This window comes from Rhipicephalus microplus, chromosome 2 (assembly GCF_043290135.1).
Source record: "Rhipicephalus microplus isolate Deutch F79 chromosome 2, USDA_Rmic, whole genome shotgun sequence".
NCBI classification, from domain to species: domain Eukaryota; kingdom Metazoa; phylum Arthropoda; class Arachnida; order Ixodida; family Ixodidae; genus Rhipicephalus; species Rhipicephalus microplus.
In genome coordinates, this window is record NC_134701.1 from 121121132 (window position 1) to 121144846 (window position 23715).

The 23715-nt window shown below is 44.4% G+C and overlaps 1 protein-coding gene across 2 annotated transcripts in view; it reads left to right on the top strand.

Annotated features, from left to right (window-relative positions):
• LOC119170766 (venom metalloproteinase BumaMPs1-like) overlaps positions 1-23715 on the top strand; it is a 186003-nt gene that overhangs the window by 132546 nt on the left and 29742 nt on the right. The window contains exons 10-13 of one of the 2 annotated variants that reach the window (XM_075886735.1): positions 323-431; positions 12107-12274; positions 12334-12475; positions 16584-16852. In XM_075886735.1, coding sequence (XP_075742850.1) covers positions 323-431; positions 12107-12274; positions 12334-12475; positions 16584-16706 — 542 coding nt within the window. In that variant the 3' untranslated portion in view covers positions 16707-16852. Of the gene's footprint in view, positions 1-322; positions 432-12106; positions 12275-12333; positions 12476-16583; positions 16853-23715 lie in introns of those variants that run through there. The other variant, XM_075886733.1, reaches the window with a different exon arrangement.

A 23715-nucleotide genomic window follows, 5' to 3' on the forward strand; every position in this document is an offset into this window, starting at 1 on the left:
TACTGTATGCAACAGACATGAAGTCTACTTCCAATGAAATTATCTTGCACTTAAAAATTGTGTACTTCCCGAGTTTTTATTAAATCCTAAACGCGGACAGTCATGCGTAGTTTTGTCTAGGCCTGAAACAATGTACGGTAATTTTAGTTTTTGTCGCTTCATGCGCACTATTTCTTCATTCTATGTCTTATTTTACAACATTCCTTTGGAATGTTGCTTCAGGTACAAAGTTACTGGTGCGAGAATGATTTTTCTTCGTATAAATCTCATCATTGTTATTATGTATTCGTTAAAGAAGGTAAACCTCGATGTTCTCGTGTAGGTTTTGCATATCTCGCTGGAGCCTGTACACAGTGGAGAGTAGGGATGACTGAAGAAAGAGTTGGCAGCTACTATGGTGTATTCGTATTTGCGCACGAACTTGCACACAGGTGAGGAATCGACTCTTCATTACTTTGAAATGTTCCTCAAAAGCTTGTCTATAGTAAGACATGCCAAATTTTGTTCGCATGTTCCCAGGAAGGGATTGAACCATTTTCTGAAAGTCTATCGAGACGTTCAACACGCCATTTGGCCTCTCCTTTTTCGTACTGCCTGTTGCCATGCGCTCATGGCATGCGCTCATGAACATCAGCGTCAAACTCCTGATTTTTATTAGCGGGAGGCGAATAGAGGAGAATTCTTACTTCACGAGCTCTCGCTTATAGAGTAAACACCTGATGTTCAAAACCGGGTGCCGCCGGATGAGTAATTCATGCTTCCCAAGCGCTCGCCTGTGGTGTAGTTTGCTAGTCTGCGTAGATGTTGAACCACTGCATGCCGCGCTCTTGCTTCCAGAGTAACAGCTTGTCGGCTTTGTCATAGTGGGAAAGTTTCCTGAAGTGTCGTCTCCGGCCTAGCTTGCTTTCTTCGTTAAAGTTGACTTTCGCTAGTTAAAGAACGTTCAATTTAAAGTTCGTTGATGGAAGAGAGAAATTGTTTAGTATGAAACCCCGTTTTTTTGCACCAGCCACAGAACGAAGTACAAATAATCTTTGACAGGGGTGTAGAGGGTACCTCAGTTAGCAACAGAGTGACCAATAGCATAGTGAGTGCTGCTGAACTTCATAAAAGTTACTGTGGTCGTGTAATGGGTACCTTGAGTGTCTTGTGCCGGACAACGAAAAACGAAAAATCCGCGACACTAAGGTGCTTAACTGCGAAAGCTTCGATGTCGCAGCCAACCTACAGCGGGCGGAAAAGGCTCGAAACCTCGATAAATCACCGGCAAAAGTACGACCACCACCATTACAATCTTGTACCAGGCCTCAAGGAATATGAACTTGGTTAATGCGTCTTGGCTCGGTTGCCTGTACCCTGACGCGAGAGGCTCCTTTGAGAGTACATCTAATCTTGTAAGGCACTCGATTATACAGACTCGTGAATAGGAATTTATCCCCAAAGAATGACCGACTCTCTGCGGCACCGGGTAAGACTTGAAGTCATGGGTGTGGTGTAAATTAAAACGTTCTATCTGCGTAAACAAAAACTCCGGACACCAGTTCTTGCTCTTTTTAGTGTAAAGTTGTTTCAAAACATTCACAATTGTTTCCCTGTTCTGTTTTAGGGACTGCACCAATGGTTTTTATAGAAGGGCGTTCTAACGCGCGCTCGTTGCCTTATTCTGATGTAATCGTGGTTCAAACACAAAACTTGTAGGAACGCTCAATTCAGATTCCGCCGCATTGCTTGGGGCAGCTTCAAAATTGTGTGAGATTATTCATCGAAGCTTTTACGCCATAGGCAAGCAGTCACGTTTGTTTGAAATCTGACGTGTGCACTAAAGTCATAACGCTAGATGATTTAATGACTGCTTTATAGAAAATACACGTTTCTTCTATAGTCATATAACCGATGGCCGACTGTCAGTGTGAGCTTGCAATTTTTTTTACTTTTGTCTTTCATTTGGTTCAAACGTTCGCCAAAATAAAGAGTTATGCATTGATTTCGTAGCAATCCTTTGCGTATTGCAAGCACTTTTGCCGTTTATCTACATATGTATCTGTCTATCACCTAGCCGTCTACGTCTGGTTGCTTCTTTAAGATGAAGTAAACATAAATAGGTATGGGAAGATGAGATGGTTTGACGAATCGCTGGTCATAACATCAATGTCACAAAGGCGTCGCTCACGTCGTCAAACACTTCCACCCAGACATAGGCACATACCCGTGGGTAATGAGGGTATGCGGTACAGGTGATTGACACTTCATATCTAGCCAGGAACACTGTGAACACATCTGGGTATTTTAACGCCTGAGCGTTAAGCAAAAAAATTTACAACATATCCACGGAGTGAATGTTGATGAGTGGGGTGAAGCTTCGAAGGCTATGATCGGTGAATAATTCACGGTAAACCGTGAATAATTCGTCCAGCTCTCCGTCTGTCAGTGTGTGTGGCTCTCCGTCTGTCCATGAGGTCGTATGTCACGGTATGTTCGTCCGTTCGTCATTCCGCACCTGCTTATTGAGTAATGAACTAGGTGGTCATGTACGAGTTATAAGAGACAGACGCACGGCTTTAGAAGCTCCGCCCTAAAAGCTGATATTGGCTCCGTTCACCCGACGAATCTAACAAAAAAGGCAACTTTCGCGTACAGTGGGAATCGATGATATGAGATGCATGAACGAGGAGGGTTGATATGCCACTTTAAGATCAACACAATGATACGAGTGAGTAAAACTCAACCTTCTACACACTCCCTCTGTCCCTTTGAGGAGAGTTCTCTCAGCTGCGTAGCGGCTGTTGCTATAGAAAGGAGTGGAAGGTTGATTGCTTGGTGTCCGTCTTGTCTTGTCGTAGCTGCTGCTGCTTGAGAAGGATGGAGACCAGAGCCTTTAGATACATTTCAACAGCTCAACTTTATGTACAGGAACTTATGTACATATTTACAAGACACTTTCACCATTGGAACCATCGCATGCTGCCTCGGAAGAGCCGATAGTGCAGAGCACTCTGCTGAGACCAGAACGACTGTGAGGATTCGGGAGCAAGGTTTTAACCCCTCAATTGCCCCTCCCGATTCTCCTCACGGCCAACCAAAGCAATTCAGTCCGTTTATTGGACAGACTAAACACTTCTTCCCGTCCTCTCTTCTCGCTCTTTTCTTCCAGCACTCGATTGCTCGGTCGGAGAGAGAGAGACGAAAGGACCGGCCTGCACACTACGTTCTGCGAACTTTGCGAACGCACACAATGGTGGCGCCGGTCGGCTGCGGTCCTCCTGCCATTACCGCGAGATGTCTACGCTGTCCAGCTGTACAGCTGACTCTAATAATGATGGATGGGTCACTGTCCTCACGTCCCCCGCCGGCAATCCGCTGGCCGGGAACCCTTTAGCTAGTTGTTAAATGCAGCGACCGACCACAGCCTTCTTGCCAGAGCGGGCGCGCTTACGTCAAGATTATTGTCGCCCGAAAATCGGCTCTTTGGGAAGCGCGCCTTTTTGCGACAAAGACGACCCACTCCACTGACCTGCGACGCCACACCTTACAGAGCGGATGTAAATTGTGCCATACAAGACTTGCTTGTCGTGAATAACATGTTTGGACGTGTCATTTACCTTCGCCGTCCATTCACGTCTTGTGATACAAAATTCAGTTTATGTGGAACAAGCGGAATGGCCGTGAGTGCGCTATAGGCGTAGCATGTAGTCATGCTTGACATGACACGCATATAATGATTACCTTGTTTGAACGTGTCACTTAGCTTCGTCGTTAATTCAGGTCATGTAATACCAAATTTGGTATATTTTGAGCTAGCAAAACCACAGCGAGCACGCTATGAGCGCAGCATATTGTCAAGTTGTAAAGAGCACGCACAAAACGATTATCATGTTTGAACGTGTCTTTTATCTTCGTCGTCTTTTGACGCCACGTGAAACTAAATTTGGTATATGTGGAGCTAGCAGAATGGTCGCAAGCACGCTAAGAGCGTAGTATGTAGTCATATTTTACATGACACGCATACAGGGATTATCATGTTTGCACGTGCCATTCACCATCATCGTCTATTCAAGTTAAGTAATACCAAATTTGGTATATGTTTAGCTAGCGAAACGGCCATGAGAACGCTTTGGGCGTAGCATGTAGTGGGGTTTTACATAACATGCATATCATGGTTATCATGTTTGGACGTGTCATTTACCCTTTTCGTCTGTTTACGTCACGTCATACTAAATTTGATATATGTGGAGCCAGCAAAGCGGCCGCAAGCGCGCTGTGAGCCTAGCATGTAGTCATGTGTTACATGACACGCCTACAATGATTACCATGCTTGCCCGTGTCATTTACCTTCGTCGTTAAATATAGTCGCATAATGCCAAATTTGGTATACTTTGAGCTCGCAAAAGGCCGCGAGCACGCCATGAGCGCAGCAAGTAGTCACGTTTTAGATGATAGACACATCATGATTATCATGTTTCGACATGTCATTTACCTTCGTCATTTATTGACGTCACGTGATTGTTGATTTGGTATATAACCAACTAGCGACACTGCCGCAGTGCGCTATGAGCATAGCATATAGTCACGTGGTACCTAACAGCATGTCATGATTACTATGTTCGGACATGTAATTTATCCTCGTCGTTCTTACGCGTCACGTAATACCAAGCTTGGTATATGTGAAGCTGGTATATGAGAAGTATATGTCAATAGGGTATTCGCGAGCGCATCATGAGTGCGGCATGTAGTCGTGTTCTTAGATAACACGCACCTCATTATTATCATGTTTGCAGCAGTGACATACTTTTGTGATGCATGCACGTCCCGTAATACCGAATATGGTACATGTGAAGCTAGCGAAAGGATAGTGAGCGTACTATGAGAGTGGCGTTTAGTCAAGACTTACAGAACATGCGCCTCATGATTTTCACGGTAAGGTTCGTCACTCATGTTCGCCATGCAGTGATCTCATACCATACCCGTTTTGCTATATGTCATGGCAACGACGCCATCGCAAAAACAGCAAGACGAAAAAATATAAACCCTGACATTCGTTGCACATAAGTCATTGTTTTCCGGTTTTGAAAAGTCGCTTGTGTTCGCAATAGACCGATGTTACGCCATGACAATCTTACTGTACATACCATAATCCAGATAGCCAGGAGAGGTAAAAGTCGAAGGTGGCTAGATAGTTACGGCCAAATTCGCCGAAGTTCGCTGAGAAATGCTTCACTATAAAACTCAGTAATAACAAATAATAAGGACACAATGTGATTCGAACCCAGGTCCTCCGCGTGTCAGCGCAGCATTTTAGCACTGAGCCACGCCGGTGCTTTGAACTCGTTTTTAAACTGACCTGAGGCAGGCTCAATGTCAGAAAGAGAACCCCCTTAATATGAGTAAAAATTCACAGTTTCGTCAAAACGGCGAAGCGATGAATGCAATACCGACATATTCGAATGTTTTACGAAGCAAGGCTACCATTTTTAGGAGCAATAATAATTGTAGTAAACATGCGTTTGCTTAGTAACCAAGTGTCCTTCTGCGTAGCCACAGGAGATGCCCAAAACAAGGCTCGTGCGTAGAGGTGGCGTTATTTAAAAGCGCCTCCCGAGGGCAGTGCATGCTGGTACTGAGGGCTATAAGTCGAGGGTCACCACTGGTGGCAATTTGTTTGTGTGTAGAGCTCATATATAGTGGACGTCCGCTCTATCCTATTGAAAAAACGTCCACCATAGAAATGACGGATTTCACCATCCACCATTTTGGTGGTATATGGCGGTGGAAATGTCGGTGGTACATGATGTATGGTGGCGTATGGTGGAGGGGATGGTGGATAACGCGCTTCAGCCGGCAGTGCTGGAGCGCGAAGCAGCGTCAGAGCCACCGTGATGAGCTGCCAGTAAAGAAATAATAAAAATAATTGTATGAAAATTCATGTAAAAAGCACCTGCAAAAGAAATGCGCGACTGCGCGGAATCGAACCAGCCACCTTCAGATTTTTACCTGAGCACACTAACCAGTGCGCCATGCCGGCAGATGGCGGTTTTAATGTTACGGATATAGTCAACTCAAAAACTGACTCTTGCACTTCAGTTTTGCTTTTCGCTTTCTCGAGATAGACGGGATCTGCACCGGCTACTAACATTTGCACATTTGATAAACACAAACAAGTGCTGCCTGTAAAGACTGCCACTGCGATAATGGTAACAGCCCAATGTTTTTAATACAATTTACAACCGCAAGAAAATCAACAACTCAGTGGACTGAGGAGCAGGTAGAGTTTATCGGCGGTTACTGCTAAGTTTGATATCCATTTCTCGCTCCTTTCAAGAGGCGATATCTGTTCAGGCTTTATGACGCTTCTATGTTCATTCTACAGATACGCCCACACAATTAATTGTGATGTTTTTCGCGCCACGCACAGCGCAGTCGTGCCAGCGCACCGCTGTTGCTCGGTCATTTGTAATAACCACATAACGGCTTTGCCAAAACGAATGCAGTGCGCGAGAAACGTTATACTATCATATTGGTTCCGTAAACATACGAATTGACGAGTCTGTGTTCCCACATAAGAGCCAGTGAAGTTCCGGCGAGTGCGACCGGCGGCTGTCGGTGAGGGCAGGCGTACATTTGGTGGAAGTACTGCAAGCGCGTTGCCTCGATATTTGTCGCTTCTTACGCGGGCACCGTATACAATGAAAAGGCTTCATTTAAGTGAAATGATGCCACAGCTGTGCTGTATTGTCATTTTCACTCGTCAAAATTGTGCAATCTGAAACTCAGAAGCACCAATAACACTTGTACGGGCTCGGTTGGTATGAATAACCTTTGGTGGAAATAATGGTGAAAGTCGAATTCACTGGGGCTTGTATCGACGCATGTCGAAAGTGAAAGTTTATGCATATTCGCACGTACATTGTTAACCTCGAAGTACGACTCAAGCAATAGAGTGCGCAAAACTTGTCAAGGGTTGCATTTCTAGCGTGGTGACATCGTCACCACTGTGTTCTGCTCTAACACTGAAAGGGGCGTTTGCGAACTGGAGCTCATTTATTTCTCGGCAATTTCGTGCTGATGTTAAACATTTATTGTCTCTGTTTACAGTAACACCTTTAGTCCTCTGAGCATCACAGCAAACGAACACATCGCGGATGTCAAACTGATAAAAGTACGTGAGCGAAATATAAACAAATTGTAATGAATTAATGAATCTGAATAACGAACCCTCTGCTGGCAATGAAGAAGACGACGATGATTGGTGGCTGCAGTAGTAGCTCGCGCACGCCGCTTGCCATTAGCCAGACCTGCCTGATAAAGCATATTTTGCCAAGCTGCGTCTCAACCTTTTTCGACGTACAACACCTGTATTTTAAGTGGTGGAGGTGCTGGGGTTCCCATCAACCTGGAACTTCGCAATCGGACGCTACCCTCACCGTTCACCATGACTGCTCCTGGCCCCTCTCAAGCTGCCTTACCAACGACAGTCTACTATACTGGCGTACCTCGGCAACGCGACCCACCAATTTTTCGTGGCAACGACGAACAAGACGACGAGGACTGGCTCGTTGAGTACGAAATCGTAAGTGCTTCCAACAAGTGGAACGCCTGCGACCAGCTCACAAACGTGCGCTTTTACCTCGCTGATGTGGTCAGCCTCTGGTTCAATAACCACGAAGGCGAAATCACCAACTGGTCCGCCTTCAAGACCACCATCGCCGCGGCCTTCGGTCGTCCCGCCGTGCGCCTGCTTCGCGCGGAACAGCGTCTCCATAGTCGAATCCAGCGCAGGGACGAGACCTTTACGAGTTACATTGAAGATGTCTTGTCTCTTTGCAAGCGCGTCGATGAATCTCTAACTGAACGCGACAAAATCAAGCACATCATCAAAGGAGTTGACGACGATACCCTCCAGATGCTCGTCGCTAGGAACCCACAGACCGTCACCGATGTTGTCCAGCTCTGTCAGGAGTACGACGAGTTGCGTAAGCAGCGTGTCTCGACGCGCAGGGCCGCTGAAGATACGGCTGAAGTTTCCGCCCTCGTGCACGACGTCGCTGCTGATCACACCGTCTTTTTGCCCCACATCAAACAATTCATTCGTGAAGAAGTTGCGCGTCAGCTTTCTCTTGTGGCCGAAGCATCCGCGCCAGTGACCTCGTTAGACCCACGTTTACGCCAGGTCATTGAGACATACGTCACGCAGGCACTGCCTCCATCGCCACCCGTCCCTACGCCGTTGACCTACGCTGCCGTCGTTGCTAGACCCCCAGCCCCACCTGTCTCTGGCGCATACCAGGGCACCGGGTCCTCCTACCCTACGACGCTGCCTACATACACGGCACCCCATCCCGTTTCGCCACCTGCACCTTCAGTCGTTAGCCCATGGCGCACCTTGGATAATCGACCCATCTGTTTCGCATGCGGTTTCGTGGGACATATAGCACGCTACTGTCACCGCCGTCTTCTTCATTGCCAGCAGAGGGTCCGTTATTCAGAATCATTAATTCATTACAATATATATATTTATAGCGTTGTTGACATCAAAAGCGTTGACATCACTAAGATAAAAAAATAAACGTGCTAGAAAGCGTGATGAGCAGCGTTGGTTTCTTTTGACCATAAACATATATCTCTGTGCTTATAAGAATGAAACGCTAGAAATAAGGGATTTCATATATTGTCCATTGATTTTTCATCATGCCACCATCATCCACCAAGCTTTCATCAAGCACCGTCATCCACCTTGCTCACCAAGCCTTCCACCAAAGACATTTTGCCTCGGCACCATCAGCCAGCATTTTCCACCGTCACCACCATTGGTTCGCCACCACCACCACCATCTCCCACCATTTTTTCCACTCTAGCCATCATCAGCTGGCGTTTTCCACCGTCACCACCATTGCCTTTTCAATCAATCAATCAATCAGTTTATTATCATGTCATAAAAGGATGTTACAGGGAGTAAAATATACAGAAGAGGCCTTGCCACCACCATCACCATTTGCCAATATTCTGCCACTCTCGCCGTCATCAACCATTATGCCTACGACAGTTTCCACCATACCCACTAATATTTCCACCATATCCACTAATAGTTCCACGATATCCTCAAATTCCAGCATCCACTAACCCAGGACTTTTAATAGGGTAGGTACAGTTTTGGCATCGTTTTTTCGTGTTGAGAGAGTGCAGCCCCTAGAAGCTCCCGTCTATTGTGGGCGAAGGAGCCACGCGCTGATCGTTGAAGCTATAGTGCGGCAATCACAAGCGCCCCCCCCCTCCTGTCCTTGTTAGCTCACGAGATAATCGCGCGCGCAAACGACTACGGCTGGAAAGGCGATGTTCGCTCCGCAGAAAGAGGTCGGTAGCACATCTTTCTCGTATGTATATATATATATATATGAGATCTAACAGACAATAATGCCTAGGAAAGTATAGAAGAAGATATTAGACCGAATTGTAAATTAAATATAAAGAAAGAAAAGTGGTTGAAAAGATAACACACTCGCCGCCATGGCTACTGGTGGCGCTGACTGACACTCCCACGTTTAAATTGACATATAAACCCAATAAAGTGGCTGGGGTGATAGCTGTCATGGTAGCTCAGTGGTATAGCATCGAACGCGTCATCCAGCCCATGGCAAGTTATCTTTTCACGCACTTTTCTTTGTTCATATTTACCTTACGATTCGGTCTAATATCGTCCCCTACACTTTCCTAGGCATTACTGTCTGTTAGATCTCATTAGGTCTGTGTAAAAACACGAAAAAACGAGCCCTTAAGTATACACTTATTTCCTTGAAATATATATATATATATATATATATATATATATATATATATATATATATATATATATATATATAAGAAAAAAAGGTGTCGTTGGATCCAGTGGAAAAATACCAAAAAGTGGAGGACGGCAAAACGAGAACTTTTTATTTTTTCTAGGTTTCAGCCGGTCACCCGGCTGAAACGTATGAAAAATAAAAAGTTTTCGTTTTGCCTGTCCTCCACTTTTTGTATATATATATATATATATATATATATATATATATATATATATATATATATATATATATATATATATATATATATATATATATATATATATATATATATATATATACATATAAGCAAAAGACGCGTATACCAAGGAGCTCGTTGTTTCGTGTTTTGACACAATATTAATGAGATTTAACAGACAATATGGCCAAGGAATATATAAGGGAAGTTATTAAATCGAATTGACGACCTTTAAATAACGTGTTCGTTGCTCTCTCTCTCTCTCTCTCTCTGAATATATATATATATATATATATATATATATATATATATATATATATATATATATATATATCGTCGCACCGTGACAATAACAGGACACAGGACGCGGGTGCGATTAGGATAAACAAGGTCTGCGTTAACAGAACAAAGGAGCAGCCACTTCGGCGTCGTCTTTCTCGTAGCAACCGTAGGTGCTGTCTACGCTCATCACTTCGTCATTCCCTTGCCCGGCCTTTAGCCGTGACAATATATACATGTATTATGGCATCCCATACTGTCGATATATTTACTGTCGAATGTATATATACTGTTGAATGTATATACTGTCGAATGGTCCAAGTGACAAGAAAACTTGTTCCTAATCACCTATTAACAGAGGTGCCTACCCACTTCTGGCACAATTCTTCATCGCCGTCAGCTACTGGACAAAAATTGCACAAAAAATTCCTAGCAAATGCGTAGCAGATATCACGTTTCTTCAAAGAACGACGAAGGATAGAATAAGGAATGCTGGCCTATACTAGACCATTATTATGACTATTTAGGATTTGTGGGTACCTAGCCGTGTTCTTGTAGCAGTTATACAAGGAGTGCTTAAAAAAGGCTCTGAGAGGCTGCTCTTGTAGCTTTCGCTGGTACTGTGCTGTGCGTTACGTGCAGGCCTGGAGTTGTTTTTATCATACGTTGATTAGATGAGAAATATAAATGGATGCTGCCATCTTGAAAAAGGCGGCTGGTTGGCGAGGTTGCGAGGCCTATAAACGCGATAACACTAAAAGAGCTTGTACTACGGAAGTCATCGTTCTGGCATAGGTGGCACCGCCATCGTTTGTGAGTAAAATTTCAATGTGATTAGTGAGAGAAAGTTTGCGATACTTATAAATAAATCGATTGTAAAAACATTTGAGCCTAGTGCGCATGAATTGCACAGGGCTTCTGCGTAGTAAGAAGGAGTTTTATAACGAAGCCGCGGGAATACAAATAACTGTGCTTGCTATAAATTGCTTTTACAATGTAAGGATGAAGGAGAAGAATCCCTAAAGCGTGAAAAATTCTGTCGCAGAATTATAGAATTTCTAGGGGCATTAAAAATTGCGATTTATGCAAGGAGTGGTTGGTTCAAAGCTCCATCATTTCAAATTGGGCATATGCACAGGTGCTTCAAGCTTTTTATGAACACGGATCGAACTACTGGTGAGTGTACAAAGAGATGAATCACATCGTAGTCGGCGCTTGCCAAATGTCCTTTGCTATTCCAGCGTGACATGAAAGGCCAGTGTCATGCGTATGAGTGCTGCATTCGTGTAGTACCCTCGATGCGACATGAGCCCTATTACGCCTTTGCTTTCTAACTTTGTAAGCGAATGTTCGGTGTCCTATAGAATGTTTTAATACGACTGATCTTTAAGGTAAAATAAAGCCACTGCTTAGGCTTGTTTGTTTGTCGCTCCTTTACTATCCAGCCTTGGCTTAGAAGGAACAGTTAAATTGAGCACTAGTGTGCACTGAAATGGTCTCAGTTTTTAAGGACGTTTTTTTCCTCCAACTGGATAATGCAAGTACCGGCAAATATTTTAGCATAACAACTAAAAAAACAGCCGGTAGAATCTGACGGCACGTAAAAGAAAAAAAAAAACTCGCAGTGTGCTAACTTAGGTACAAATGACATAGGCCGAAAATTGTTGGAAAGGACAAATATATAAACACGTGCTAAAAGTTTTCCAGTGAATAGTTATATTACTTTTCACAAAATACTTTGAAGCAATAAGTATTTAATTTTGCTTGTGCATATTCATCCTACTAGAAGTATCATAACTCGCTACCTTTCTCTTCGCAGCCTTGGGTGTGTACACGATGGACAGGGTGCTGATTCCTGGCCTGAAGGACATATAGGCTCAGCTGATTGTCCATCTAAAGACAGCTATATGATGAGTTATGAGTTCAAAGCGCCAAACATGTACAAGTTTTCTCCATGTTGCCAACGAGAGGTCCTCAATGTCTACAAGTAAGCTTCTTGAATGCAAAAATTTCACACATTTTTATACATAACAAACTTCTTTTCAGTCGCCCGAGATATGAGTGCCTTATCAAGAAGAATTCTGTAACAACGAGCATACACTCCAGCAAGTTTCCTGGAGAGGTCTCAAGCCGGACAACATACTGTCGGCAAGTTTACAGCCGTTACACATTTGTGACTGCTGATAAGGTGGGTGACATGTATCATATTACAAATTTCAACTACAGCAGCACGTCTTCGAAGGAATGGATGACGTTACCGGCGGGGTAACTAATGGCACGTGTTTCTCTCAGTATGACGAACCAATTAGCCAAGCAACAGGTACTTTTAAATGGCATGTGTGCTTGGGTAAGACAGAAAAAAAGGCTCCGCTAACAGCTCTGCCATCGACGCTTGCGCTTGCGCGCGAGGCAGAGAACGAGGTAACTGACAGCGCTTCCTTCGTAATTGGTTGTATAAATTCATGACAAACGTTTTTTTTTTCACCTGGCGATACACAACGTTGGCTGTAAAAAAGAGCTGAAGTACCTATGAACGCCATAAACAGATGATAAAAAAAAACGAAGCGCACAGCTCAAAATAATATGCACTTTGCCTGGAAGAACCAGTCGTTCTATATGCCTACTTATCACATATACAGCCCTGCAAGAAAGGATCGACCCGACTGAAGCAGATTGAAGTGCTTAGTTTGGTCGACAAAACTCGCCATAATGTTAGTTTTGTTTGATTGAGGCTTCCTTTAGAAGGAATGTTAAGCCGCCATGCGATGTAAACTATAAGAGCGAAATCTGCATTTCACTCTTGAATAACGGTGACAGCAGGCTACATTAACCGAACTCCAATGAGTACGTGATGTATTTAGGTGACATAAGCACGCTGGTGAAAATTGCATCAAGGACGCCCAGCCATTTTGTCAGTAGTAAATTCTCAGTTTCACCTAAAGTGCAGTCAGTGGCGTAAATTCAGCTAGACAAGGAGTAGGATCTAGAATTTGTTATGGCAACAACCTTGAATAATCTACATATGAAATTTGTCTTCACGAAGAATAAAACTTTCCACTTAAACAAAAAGAAAAACACAAATATTCATATGCAGCGTTATTGCTATGCTCATGATGATCCGCCCTAAGCACTGCGCAACGAATGAATCTCGTAAGATGTTCTGAACCAGTTTGTACAACACAGTTCGAAGATGGCATACTTGGGTTTTAGCAGCGCGAAAAATGCACGAAAGACAAGAAAGGGACGAGACAAGCACTGACTTCCATCCGCTCTATTACGTTACATTTCTAGTCAAACGGGCTCTTTTCTCTGTGTTCCTTTACATCCATCCGTGGTGATCACCCTCATCGCCATCGCAACATGTCGCGCTCGCGCCTTTACCTTTTGCATTCGCTCGAAGCAGCTGCCCCCGGAGGTGAAGCTTGTTTTTGGTGGTTTCCAGCCCTCGATTGGCCATGGTACGAGGGTGTGCAAGATACTCAGGGCGGAATGGCTCCGGCAAGCAAGATTGTACAGGGATGCACTGTTCCTTCCTCTTCTCCATGATCAACATGTCATGCACAAGAAAACAAGATGGCGAGAATACACAGGCCGCATTGACCACGTGGTAGACTATCTTTGGCAAGGTGAATTACGGAGGCTCCGGTCCCAGTTTTCAACGACGCAACGTGGCTCTACTGGTGTCGTTCATACGTATGGTGACATAGCCCTCCCAGACTTCGTCATGAAGACGTTGGGTCTAGGTCCAAAGTTCGCGGTTGAGAAGAGGCGGACACCCACTGAACTTTTGGCCACTGTGCGCCAGGTCGCGAACTGTGCTCCACCAGAAGACACCGACAGATGTGTCTCAGAAGGCCTCGACGTTCTTTTACGGGGTAAGCCAGCTAACAGTGGCGTACCAGTAGGTAAAGTTGCTGCTTACCTCATAGACAATGATCTTTGTGTTGTACCTTCGGACAAAGAGGGAGGGTTTGCTGTGTTACCGAGAGGCCTGTACTTTGAAAAGGCCCACCAAGCAATTTCGTCCGTCTTTCGGGTGTGCGAAGGCATTAATCTCGCTAAAATCAGATCGAGGGCGAAGAATCGGTGCTCCGAGTTAGATTTGCCGGTTCTGGCGCGAGAAATCGGCAAAAGTGACAAGCTGTCCTTAAATATGTTTTTCACAACCAAGACTCACAAAGAAGGAGCACCTTTCCGCACAATCGTTTCGGAAAGGAATTCTTGGCAGTATGAACTAGGGCGGTTTTTGCAAGATAAGCTGAAAGTGTTCCCTGTAGAAGACCCCTTCAGAATATTCAACTCTGGAGAAGTCGTCAACTTTCTGAAGCAGCATCCAGGCGCGAGGTTTAGAGCTTTTTCGATTGACATAAAAGACCTTTATTATTCCCTTCCGCACGAAGGTTTGTTAGCATGCATTGATGAATGCATTGACAGTTTCGGCGCGGTGCCATTTCAGAACACCACGGGTATTTCGTCCAAAGGTTTCTTAGAACTTTTATCCTTGTACATCACATCAACGTTTGTAGAATGGAACGGAAAAACATATATACAGAAAGAAGGTGTCTCAATAGGATCGTCCATAGCTCCTTTTCTAAGTGACTTGCTATTAGCCAAATTTGATAGGGCATTGAATGTGAAGCTTGGTGAACTATCTGTAGTAAAGACCTTTCGGTATGTGGATGATTATCTGTTAATTTTGAGGTGTGATTTAGAGACCTTTCATTCCAAGGTCATGCAGGTGTTGCAAATCTTTCGCGAATGCCTCTATCCACTCGTGGTGACGCACGAGATGCCGGAAAGGGATAGCATCCGCTTTCTTGACCTAAAGATTTCTTTTTCGGAGAACCACACGTGCTGGTGTTACGAGCCTCGCTCGCAGAAGCCTGTTCTTCCGTTCTCGTCTGCGCATAGCAATTTAGTAAAGAGAGGCATTGTTCAATCATGTTTTCACAATGCTTTAGAGAGGTCGTGTCACCACGTCTTAGCAGCTAGTCTCTTGGCACAGTCGGAGCGCCTAGAAAGAGAAGGGTACCCTCGCACTTTGCTCATTTCCGTGGCGGAGGCAATGCACAGAAAAAGGAAACGATTGGGCACTGATTGCAACAGTGATGGCACCACAGCGGAGAAGAGGGAAAAGGTAGCGGTTATTCCGTACATGCATTCTGTGTCACACCGCCTAAAGAAAATAGGACAGCGCCTCAATGTGAAAGTGGTCTTCAGTGCCCCTGATAAGTTGTCCCAGTTGACAAACAGGACCTGCCCCGTAAAGAGTTTGAGAAAACGGTGTATGGTGAGGCACAGAACGCAGTTTGTGGACTGCGCGTTAGGCGTCGTTTACAGGACCCCTTTTTCTTGCGGTGCATGTTATGTGGGCCAGACGGGCAGATGCCTTAACGATCGCTTACGGGAACATGCCAATAATGTTCGTGGCGGAAAAGATGGCTTCTTAGCGCAACACGTGAGCACGTGTGGGTGAACTCCGCTGTTTGAAAAAACAACAGTTCTATGCAAGATTAAAGAGGAAAACGTGCGTATAATTTATGAGGCTGCTCAAATGGAGCTTGAAAGCAGTGCATGTGTAAGCAAGCCTTCAGTTGCCCTATCAGATAAAGAGATATGTTTCTTGAGGTGCGAGGGTAGGCGCAGCAGGCATGGCGTTAGTTGATAATTTGTATCTTAAAATACGTCATTTTTTCACTCTTTGTGCTCCATTGCATATTAACGGTCTTCCCGTCAATAAAATTTTAGTTGGAAGTCAGTGCTTGTCTCGTCCCTTTCTTGTCTTTCGTGCATTTTTCGCGCTGCTAAAACCCAAGTATGCCATACCAACTAGCCCAGTCATCCGCTCTATTTCGAAGATGGCGACGAGTGTTCAAAGAATTTGCATACTAGATACAAAACAAACAGTAAAGAAAACCTTACACCAAAATCAAAGCCTCGAGATGTTGGTGTTGTTTGATTGTCCTGTATGCGTGCAAAGATGCGTTGCGGATATAAGATTTCATTTATAATAATTTGAAGCAAGTGTGAAGGATCATCTGAGTTTCAGAGCACCTCGCTACGTCTTCACTAGTTTGGCTAAACATCGGTACGACGTATATAGAGGCCCCGTTCAGTTTGTACGAGTAAAGCGAGCATTTTCGTGTCTTGAAAACTTGACAAAAATATTTGATATTTTGAATTTGTGCTATATACATGAGCAAAGCTTCGAATAGTACGTTATTGGGTTCGTTATTCATTTTTGAATGTTCAAACGACTCTACACATTGTTCATTATTCACTTGTGTTGCTTCCAGGGAGACTTCAGCTCCTTCCTTGGAAAGTATAGGATGCACAAAATGATTTCACGTGAACCAATCTGCAGACCGCTTTTTTTTTTTGCAATAATGGTGCCCCAAACTTTTCAAGGTACAGGATAATAGAAAAGTCACTGTTTTGCCACAAAGGCGAAGCAATGATTGCAATAGCAAAAATTGTCACGCGAAGAATATCAAGCAGATCAAAACGTGACCCCTGTTGCTTTCGCACGAATGACACAATAAACGTACTAACAGATGCAGATGAACAGGAATAAGTCTCCTAGTTGTTTTTTTGCTGTCTCAGAAAAGTGCGCTCTTTTCGCAAATTCGGACTGTAGAGAAACTGCAGCGAGCATTTAGCGCCCGGTAACTGCAACGGAATTCCTCTTCAGAAAACTAAAGGCGTACTATTTTTCCCACCATGAGATAAGTGCGCGCACGCGTGAACGTCTAGCCCGCCCCCCTCAGCGGGGCCCAGTAGGCGTGGCAGATGAAAGCATCAGCGTGCGTCAGCGCGTCGTGACCATCTGACGACGAGCGCTCATTGTGCCATCTCGCTAGTATTGCCTAAAAACAATACTTCTCCCGAGATCACACTCAGTGGTGGTAAGCGGTAGATATGAATAGCTTGCCCTTTCAGTGTTGAAGCTGGTGCTGCGTCGTGGCTAAGTGGCCAAAGCCATGCACTCACAAATAACTGGTAGGACATTCAATTCAACCTGGTGGAGTCCTTTTTTTCTTTCCTGCATTTTCATATATATAGATGCGTATACATATACGAAGAATGATGGCAGTCACGAACATTGACGCCAATGACGGCGACGGCAAAATCCAGTCGAGAGTGTCGATGTAATTGTTATCGCAATAAAATTTTGAAAGGAAAACGAAAGCTTTGTCTGTAAAAGACGAGAGCAAATTCCCTCATTTGTATTGACGTTTTACACTTATAGGTGCCGTCAACGGCAAGAGAAACAGTCACCGAGAAATTCGTGAAGACATCCGTATTGATCGAAATGTATGCACTGATACGAATGAAAAAAATCTTGAGAACAGAAATATTTATATCTTCACAGACCACTTTTTGTGACAGACAACGTGATGAATTTGGACCACAAGGAAAATTTATACTATCAAATGTATACAAAGTTGAGTGGCTCAACCACAATGTTTTGAATTGAAACAAACATTAAGTGACATGAACGCAGTTGTGGATATGAAGCAGTTGGAGTCATGGTGAGGGCCAATCACACACATATACTAAAGCCTGGTGCCTAAAGTATGACCTAAAAACCCACGTAGCAACATTACTCATACGCGAGATGACATTAACATTTTCGAGCAGTACGGGCCTGGCGTTGGTTACTTCAGATGGTGGCTTAGAGTTCCTGTACTCAGGCGACATCATAGACTCGGGGGGCGGCCCAGTGCAGGACGTTTATCTCTGACCTTTTCGAGGCCTCCTGCCAGCGAAAGCGGTGCCGGTGTAGGTCTGTCGTGGCTTCCATGAACATCACAGCCGAAGCCAAGGCGGGAACAAGTTCAATTATTCCTGAGCGTTTGTTTCGTCCTCTGTTATAAGTGTATCGCGAATGCTGGTGGTTACAGGGCTGCTGTTGCTGGCACATGTACTCCCACATTACACGGCGCACCACTGTTCTATGTGAACTCACATTTTATTTGCGCAAGAGAAATAAAAAATAGCTTCAGCTAACAGATTCCGAAATTGAAATTCAGGGCGTGTTGACAGGCTATTAATATAAACAGGGAAAAGTGTACTAGAAAAGGTAAAACAGGGAACGTACACACGCAATATATAATTGCGTACTTGTGCGCATTTTTTAGGTGGCTCTTTGTAATACACCTTTTCACCTTTTTTTAAAAAGGCCCAACTGATATGCATATAATAAGAAACGTTCATTCATTCGTTTTTGTGTGGTGGAGCATTGCTAGTATATAAATTACACATTCATACTAGTTTAAACGTTACACTAAAACCTGCCTGTTTACAACCAACATAGGACGAAAGAAAAAATTGCCCGCAGCTTCCCTCAGGGGAACACTGAGGAGGATGCGGACCATATAATTGGTTAACGGGGTGTTAAAGTGCGACTTACTTGTGTCGATGGCTAAATTGGTTAACGTGGTTGTGAAATGGGGTGTTAAATTGCGACTTACTTGGGTCGATGGCTAAATTGGTTAACGTGGTTGTAGGAGGGGGTGTTAAATGAGTGAACACGTACACACGTATGCGAAAGGGCGGCGCTGGTCGAAGGGACGTCGATCATTGTGTTTGTGGATTCGTTGGAATTCATTTCACCGCGACCTTGGACGTCGACGCGCCGTACAAACCAACCGACGAGCGGCAACTGAGCGAGCGAGCGCCGACCTTGAGTATATATACAGCACGACGGCGCATGCACTGTCAGCTGTTGAATGTTCTCGAAGCACGACGCCACATGCGCGTCCACTGGAGAATCAGGAGAATTGTAGATGTCGAACGCGGTGTGTAGAGGAGGAAGGGTGCACAGATGGTGGAGGAGTGAAGCGCGCGCGGTGTGTAGAGGAGGAAGGGATGCACAGATGGTGGAAGAGTGGGCGACGGCGCGACGGCGCATGCGCGCGCGTCAGCTGTCGAATGTTCGAGAAGCGGTGCGGACGGCGCGGACGGCGCGGACGGCGCACTACAAGGCGCGAGTATAAGATGCTCCGCATCTAAAAAATTTCACCAGAATCTAAAAATGCTTGCGAGCATACACATCTATTTGCCAGCCACCGTGACCTCATACAACCAACGCTAGCCCGCAGCCACAACTAGCTGGAATTGACACACACAAGCAAATACCCGCAGAAGGTTGGTCAATATAGTCAAACCTTAGCCACAGAAAGCTAATGTAGCCAATAATAATGGCAAACCAATGCTAATATAGTGGGCAGTGACTACGGTGACAGGGCCGTCAATTCAGTACTATCGTTAAAATGAGGGGACCTGTCATCGTATTGTAATTGTGACTACAGTGACGGGGCGTTAAAGTGAGAGTGCGCGTCATCGTAGTGAAATCGTAACAGTGACGGGGCCCGTCAGAATAGTGATGCAGCTATAGTGGCGGCCCCGTCATCGGATAGCAATGACTACTGTGAGGGGGCGTGTTGCCGTAAATTTGTAGTCGTTTTAGACGCCACCGTCTAGCTGCTGTGCCTGCTGTGCTGGCGTAATGGCTCCACGCGCCATTGGGGAAGTGGTCGAGACGCAGGTCGTCAGTACAAATTGCCGTTTTTAATTTTTTTTTCTTTTGTCTGAAGGTCACGCTGCAAGAAAACAGTGTAGCTGCTTGCGGTGGTTGTTAGACATCCCTACCGCGTAGATTTCATGGCGCTGTGTTATGGATGTTTGACTTCGGTTTGAATTGAGCACTTTTTTTGTTTTCTTCCCTCTGTATCGTTTAAAGTATTCCAGTTTTTAAGTAATAATCACGTCATTTATTGGCAATATAAAATATTGACTTCCTTTTACGTCAAACGTGAAATGAAGACCTTTCCCGAAGAGTTCCGATCGAGACTGCGCTGAGCGAGCAGATTCCATTGCATGCATGCAAATTAATTTTATTGTCGCAATGAACAACCGCCCTTGGCGGGGTTTCTGTTCTTTTGCATTGATTCCGTAGCTTCGACGAATAATTTTTCAGGCATACTATGATGTTTCCAAATCAATCTATTTCGCGTATTTTCCGTGTCCCTGTATAAAGCTGACGTATGGGCTGATGCCAAACGTTGTGCAGGTCAACATGAAATGTGTTTAAACCCTGAGGGCTGTGTGATTGTACAGCATGTTTCAGTGAGTCCCCAAAACCGCAACACATATGCCTACAGTGCATCTAGCTCCAACTTCATGCCTTTTTCGCCCGAAATCGCTCACACAGGCTCATTCATGTGATCGAAACTGCTCCTTGAAACAAGGGGATATGCACAGCGCATTCATCCCAATAATGTGTGCTATGCTATATGATAACGTAGATAGATATTAAAGCTTTCTCTGGTTCTGTCTATACTCGCACGGTGTTGTGCTCTCTGTAGCTGTTTTCGCATCCTGAGACGACGCTTGTCCTGCGAGGGCAAGACGTGTTCGGTATCATTCTCGGTGATTAAAACGCGAAGTCGTGGGCATGACCAGTCGTCTGGATGCTTTAATTTTCAAGTGCTCCTTGGTGTGGTGGCTTGTTGGGGTAAACCACAAGGTGTGACTAATGAAACGAATACACAGGATTGAACAGGCATCTAGTAGCGTCGATGTGTCCTACGATGAAGGAAGGTAGCCGCAAAGAGCTCGAGCGCAGTAACCTCACGCAGCGGTAGAAAAAAACAACTAAAAACTTCCTCGCTAACTACATTAAGAGCACAAACAGCAGCACTCCGCTAAGGAACGTCATTAGAGGCAGCGTTGTCAAAACGGGCACCTCATATTTACACGTCATTATGGCCTGCTATATTATTGCATCGATGCGGTATATAGTGTATGTGCATGCGCTTGTAATCGTAATGGGGAAAACCCGCGTCACTTGGAGTACTGTAGTGAATTTCACGGTGAGGGGAGCTCAGACCAGGGCTCTGCGGCAGCTGTCGCTCAGCGAGCCGGATGCGTCAGCGAGAACCTCGACTTAGCTGATCACCAGGTTCACTGCAAATCATTTCACACCCTTAAGGGTGGATTTTTGAATAAATCACCCATCTTACACCTATTATTTCTGCCAAACTTATCCGCATGGGTGTAAGTTCTGCAATTCCACCTTTTGTACGCCCATTTCTCATTTTTAGGTGTATTATAGGTATATGTTAGCAAATTACACCCAAGGGTGTTTCCTTGAACGTTACACCTATCATATCGTATATAGTTTAGAGCATCAATACATATCACATCTCAACGGATGCAATCAAACCGCATGCCAAAAGTCAGGTGAAAATATCGATCTTGCGGCATTCGTTTTCATTTCCCATAATTCATTCGCCAAAATATATTGTGCTATGTATTATATTTATTAAACCACCCCCTATTTATTATATTCAGAAGATTCCTCACATGTTCAATGACTTAATTCATGGGTAAACTTTTTGGGATTCCTACTAAAAATATTTTGCTGCCGCTTATGTCCATTCTTCCCTAATTCTCACAGAGACATCAGTAAAAGAGATTATGTTGCACTTAAACATAACATGAAACGATTACACACGGTTTTCGACAGGCTATCGTGGGCGCTTTCTCATTTGAAATCACAATAAGTTTTTTGTACCAGAGGTCCTGATTTATTAAAGACGATAGTCTTTTTTGGGGACCTTCAACGCAAAAATTTTGGTCTGCCTGCCTGCCTGCCTGCCTGCCTGCCTGTCTGTCTGTCTGTCTGTCTGTCTGTCTGTCTGTACATTTGTCGGTTTGTCCACTCTATACGGCATCTGGTACTTGAAATGGCTGACCTCATCCGCAGCGCCTACCAGTGTTGCTCAAGATTGAGCGTTCATGCTTGTGCAATCGTCAATTAAAAAGCCATGATTGTGCATGTCTGTGGCACCATAACAACACGTATATATTCTGCATGTGCGTCTTTCACTGGAAAAAGCATACATTAGTAATATTTAGGGCCGTAGCGCTTATCACGCTGCGCTGACCATGAAATGCTTGCACGGAGCAGGGAGTGTTTCCAACGCTTTGCTAAGGTAGTGGAATCTACCCGTCACCTTGCGTTCTACACCTTATCACCTCTGAGATGGGCGGGCACACCCCTATCAAAGCCACACGCTTTGTTTTCTAGGAAGACTGCCAGATGGCGCTCACGTCTCACGTGCGACATGATTTGATGTTCTTTTTCGCCTTAGCTGTACGCTCGAGGCACTCAAACGCAGTGCCTACAGAATACCACTAACCGACTTTCTTGCGCAGAACACCAAATAAATGTCCTGTTCACTCTCTCCACACGCAAGACTATCGTCTTTTGACGACATTTGCAGAAACATGGAGATACGGGGTCAATGTTTTACAATGGGGGTCCATATATTTCTTCACACTGAAGTATTTAGCATCAATACACGGGTCCCTGATTTATTCGGTGAGTTATATTTAGATCTATGAACATGGGTTAGTTCAAATTGAATGTTTGTAGTATTCGCATTGCCACGAAACTAGGCATGTTTGCAATTAACAGGCTAAGCTTACTCTGATGCAGCTGCTGTGCACGCATGCTGCGCCGCAGGACAAGCTTGGCGCACATACGCTAAGCACGGGTGAACTCTTCCAATGGGTCGCACCACTCTGTGGGCATTTAGTGCTCTTTTTATATTTACTGAAATGCACGCTTGCGCGTCGTATAATATAGACGTGAACGATCGTAGACAACACTAGCGCAGTATACCCGTGCCACAAAGATGGAGAGTAGTTGACTAATTGCAGCATTGTAATGGACAGTTGTTACTGTCGCGTTACAATGCACTGATAATCGCACATTGGTATGCTCACACAAAATTTAAGACATGAAATAAAAGCAAGCGTCCTTCATACTTTGTCGGTAAAAAAAGCATAGCCCCCGGTTCTTGCTGAGTGGCAGAGTGTTATTTAAAAGAAGCTAATAGTACAGCAGGGGTGTTGCTAGGATTTATGCGTGCAAGGGAACAGAAAGAGGAAAAAAGGGGGCCTGGCACAATTTGTATGTAAATTTTTGCCTGTAGTTGCATACGTGCGAATCCGAATCGCAAGCTTTCTTTTTTTTTTTTTGCAAAATGGGCCAAATCCTGACCCGAAAGTAGCTCAAATGACACTCAATTGGCTCATACATACGTTCACGTTTCCTCTAAAACAGTAATATTAAAACAATATTTATAAATATTACTGTTCTAGAAGAACGTTGATAGTATGTATATGTCAAGGCAGCCTTAGTTGAGCTTGTTTCGGTTCTAGATTTGCCCCATTTTGAATTAAAAATATCTCCTCAAACGAACATAAAAAAGGGTGGGAGATGTGTCAAATATGGAACAACCTCCTTGCCACCCTTCCGTAACTTTTTATTTATATCTATGTTCCGCAAGTAACAAATTTTGACTACGAAATGTCGAAACAACGCCGCAATAACGCCTCACCCGGGAAAAAAAA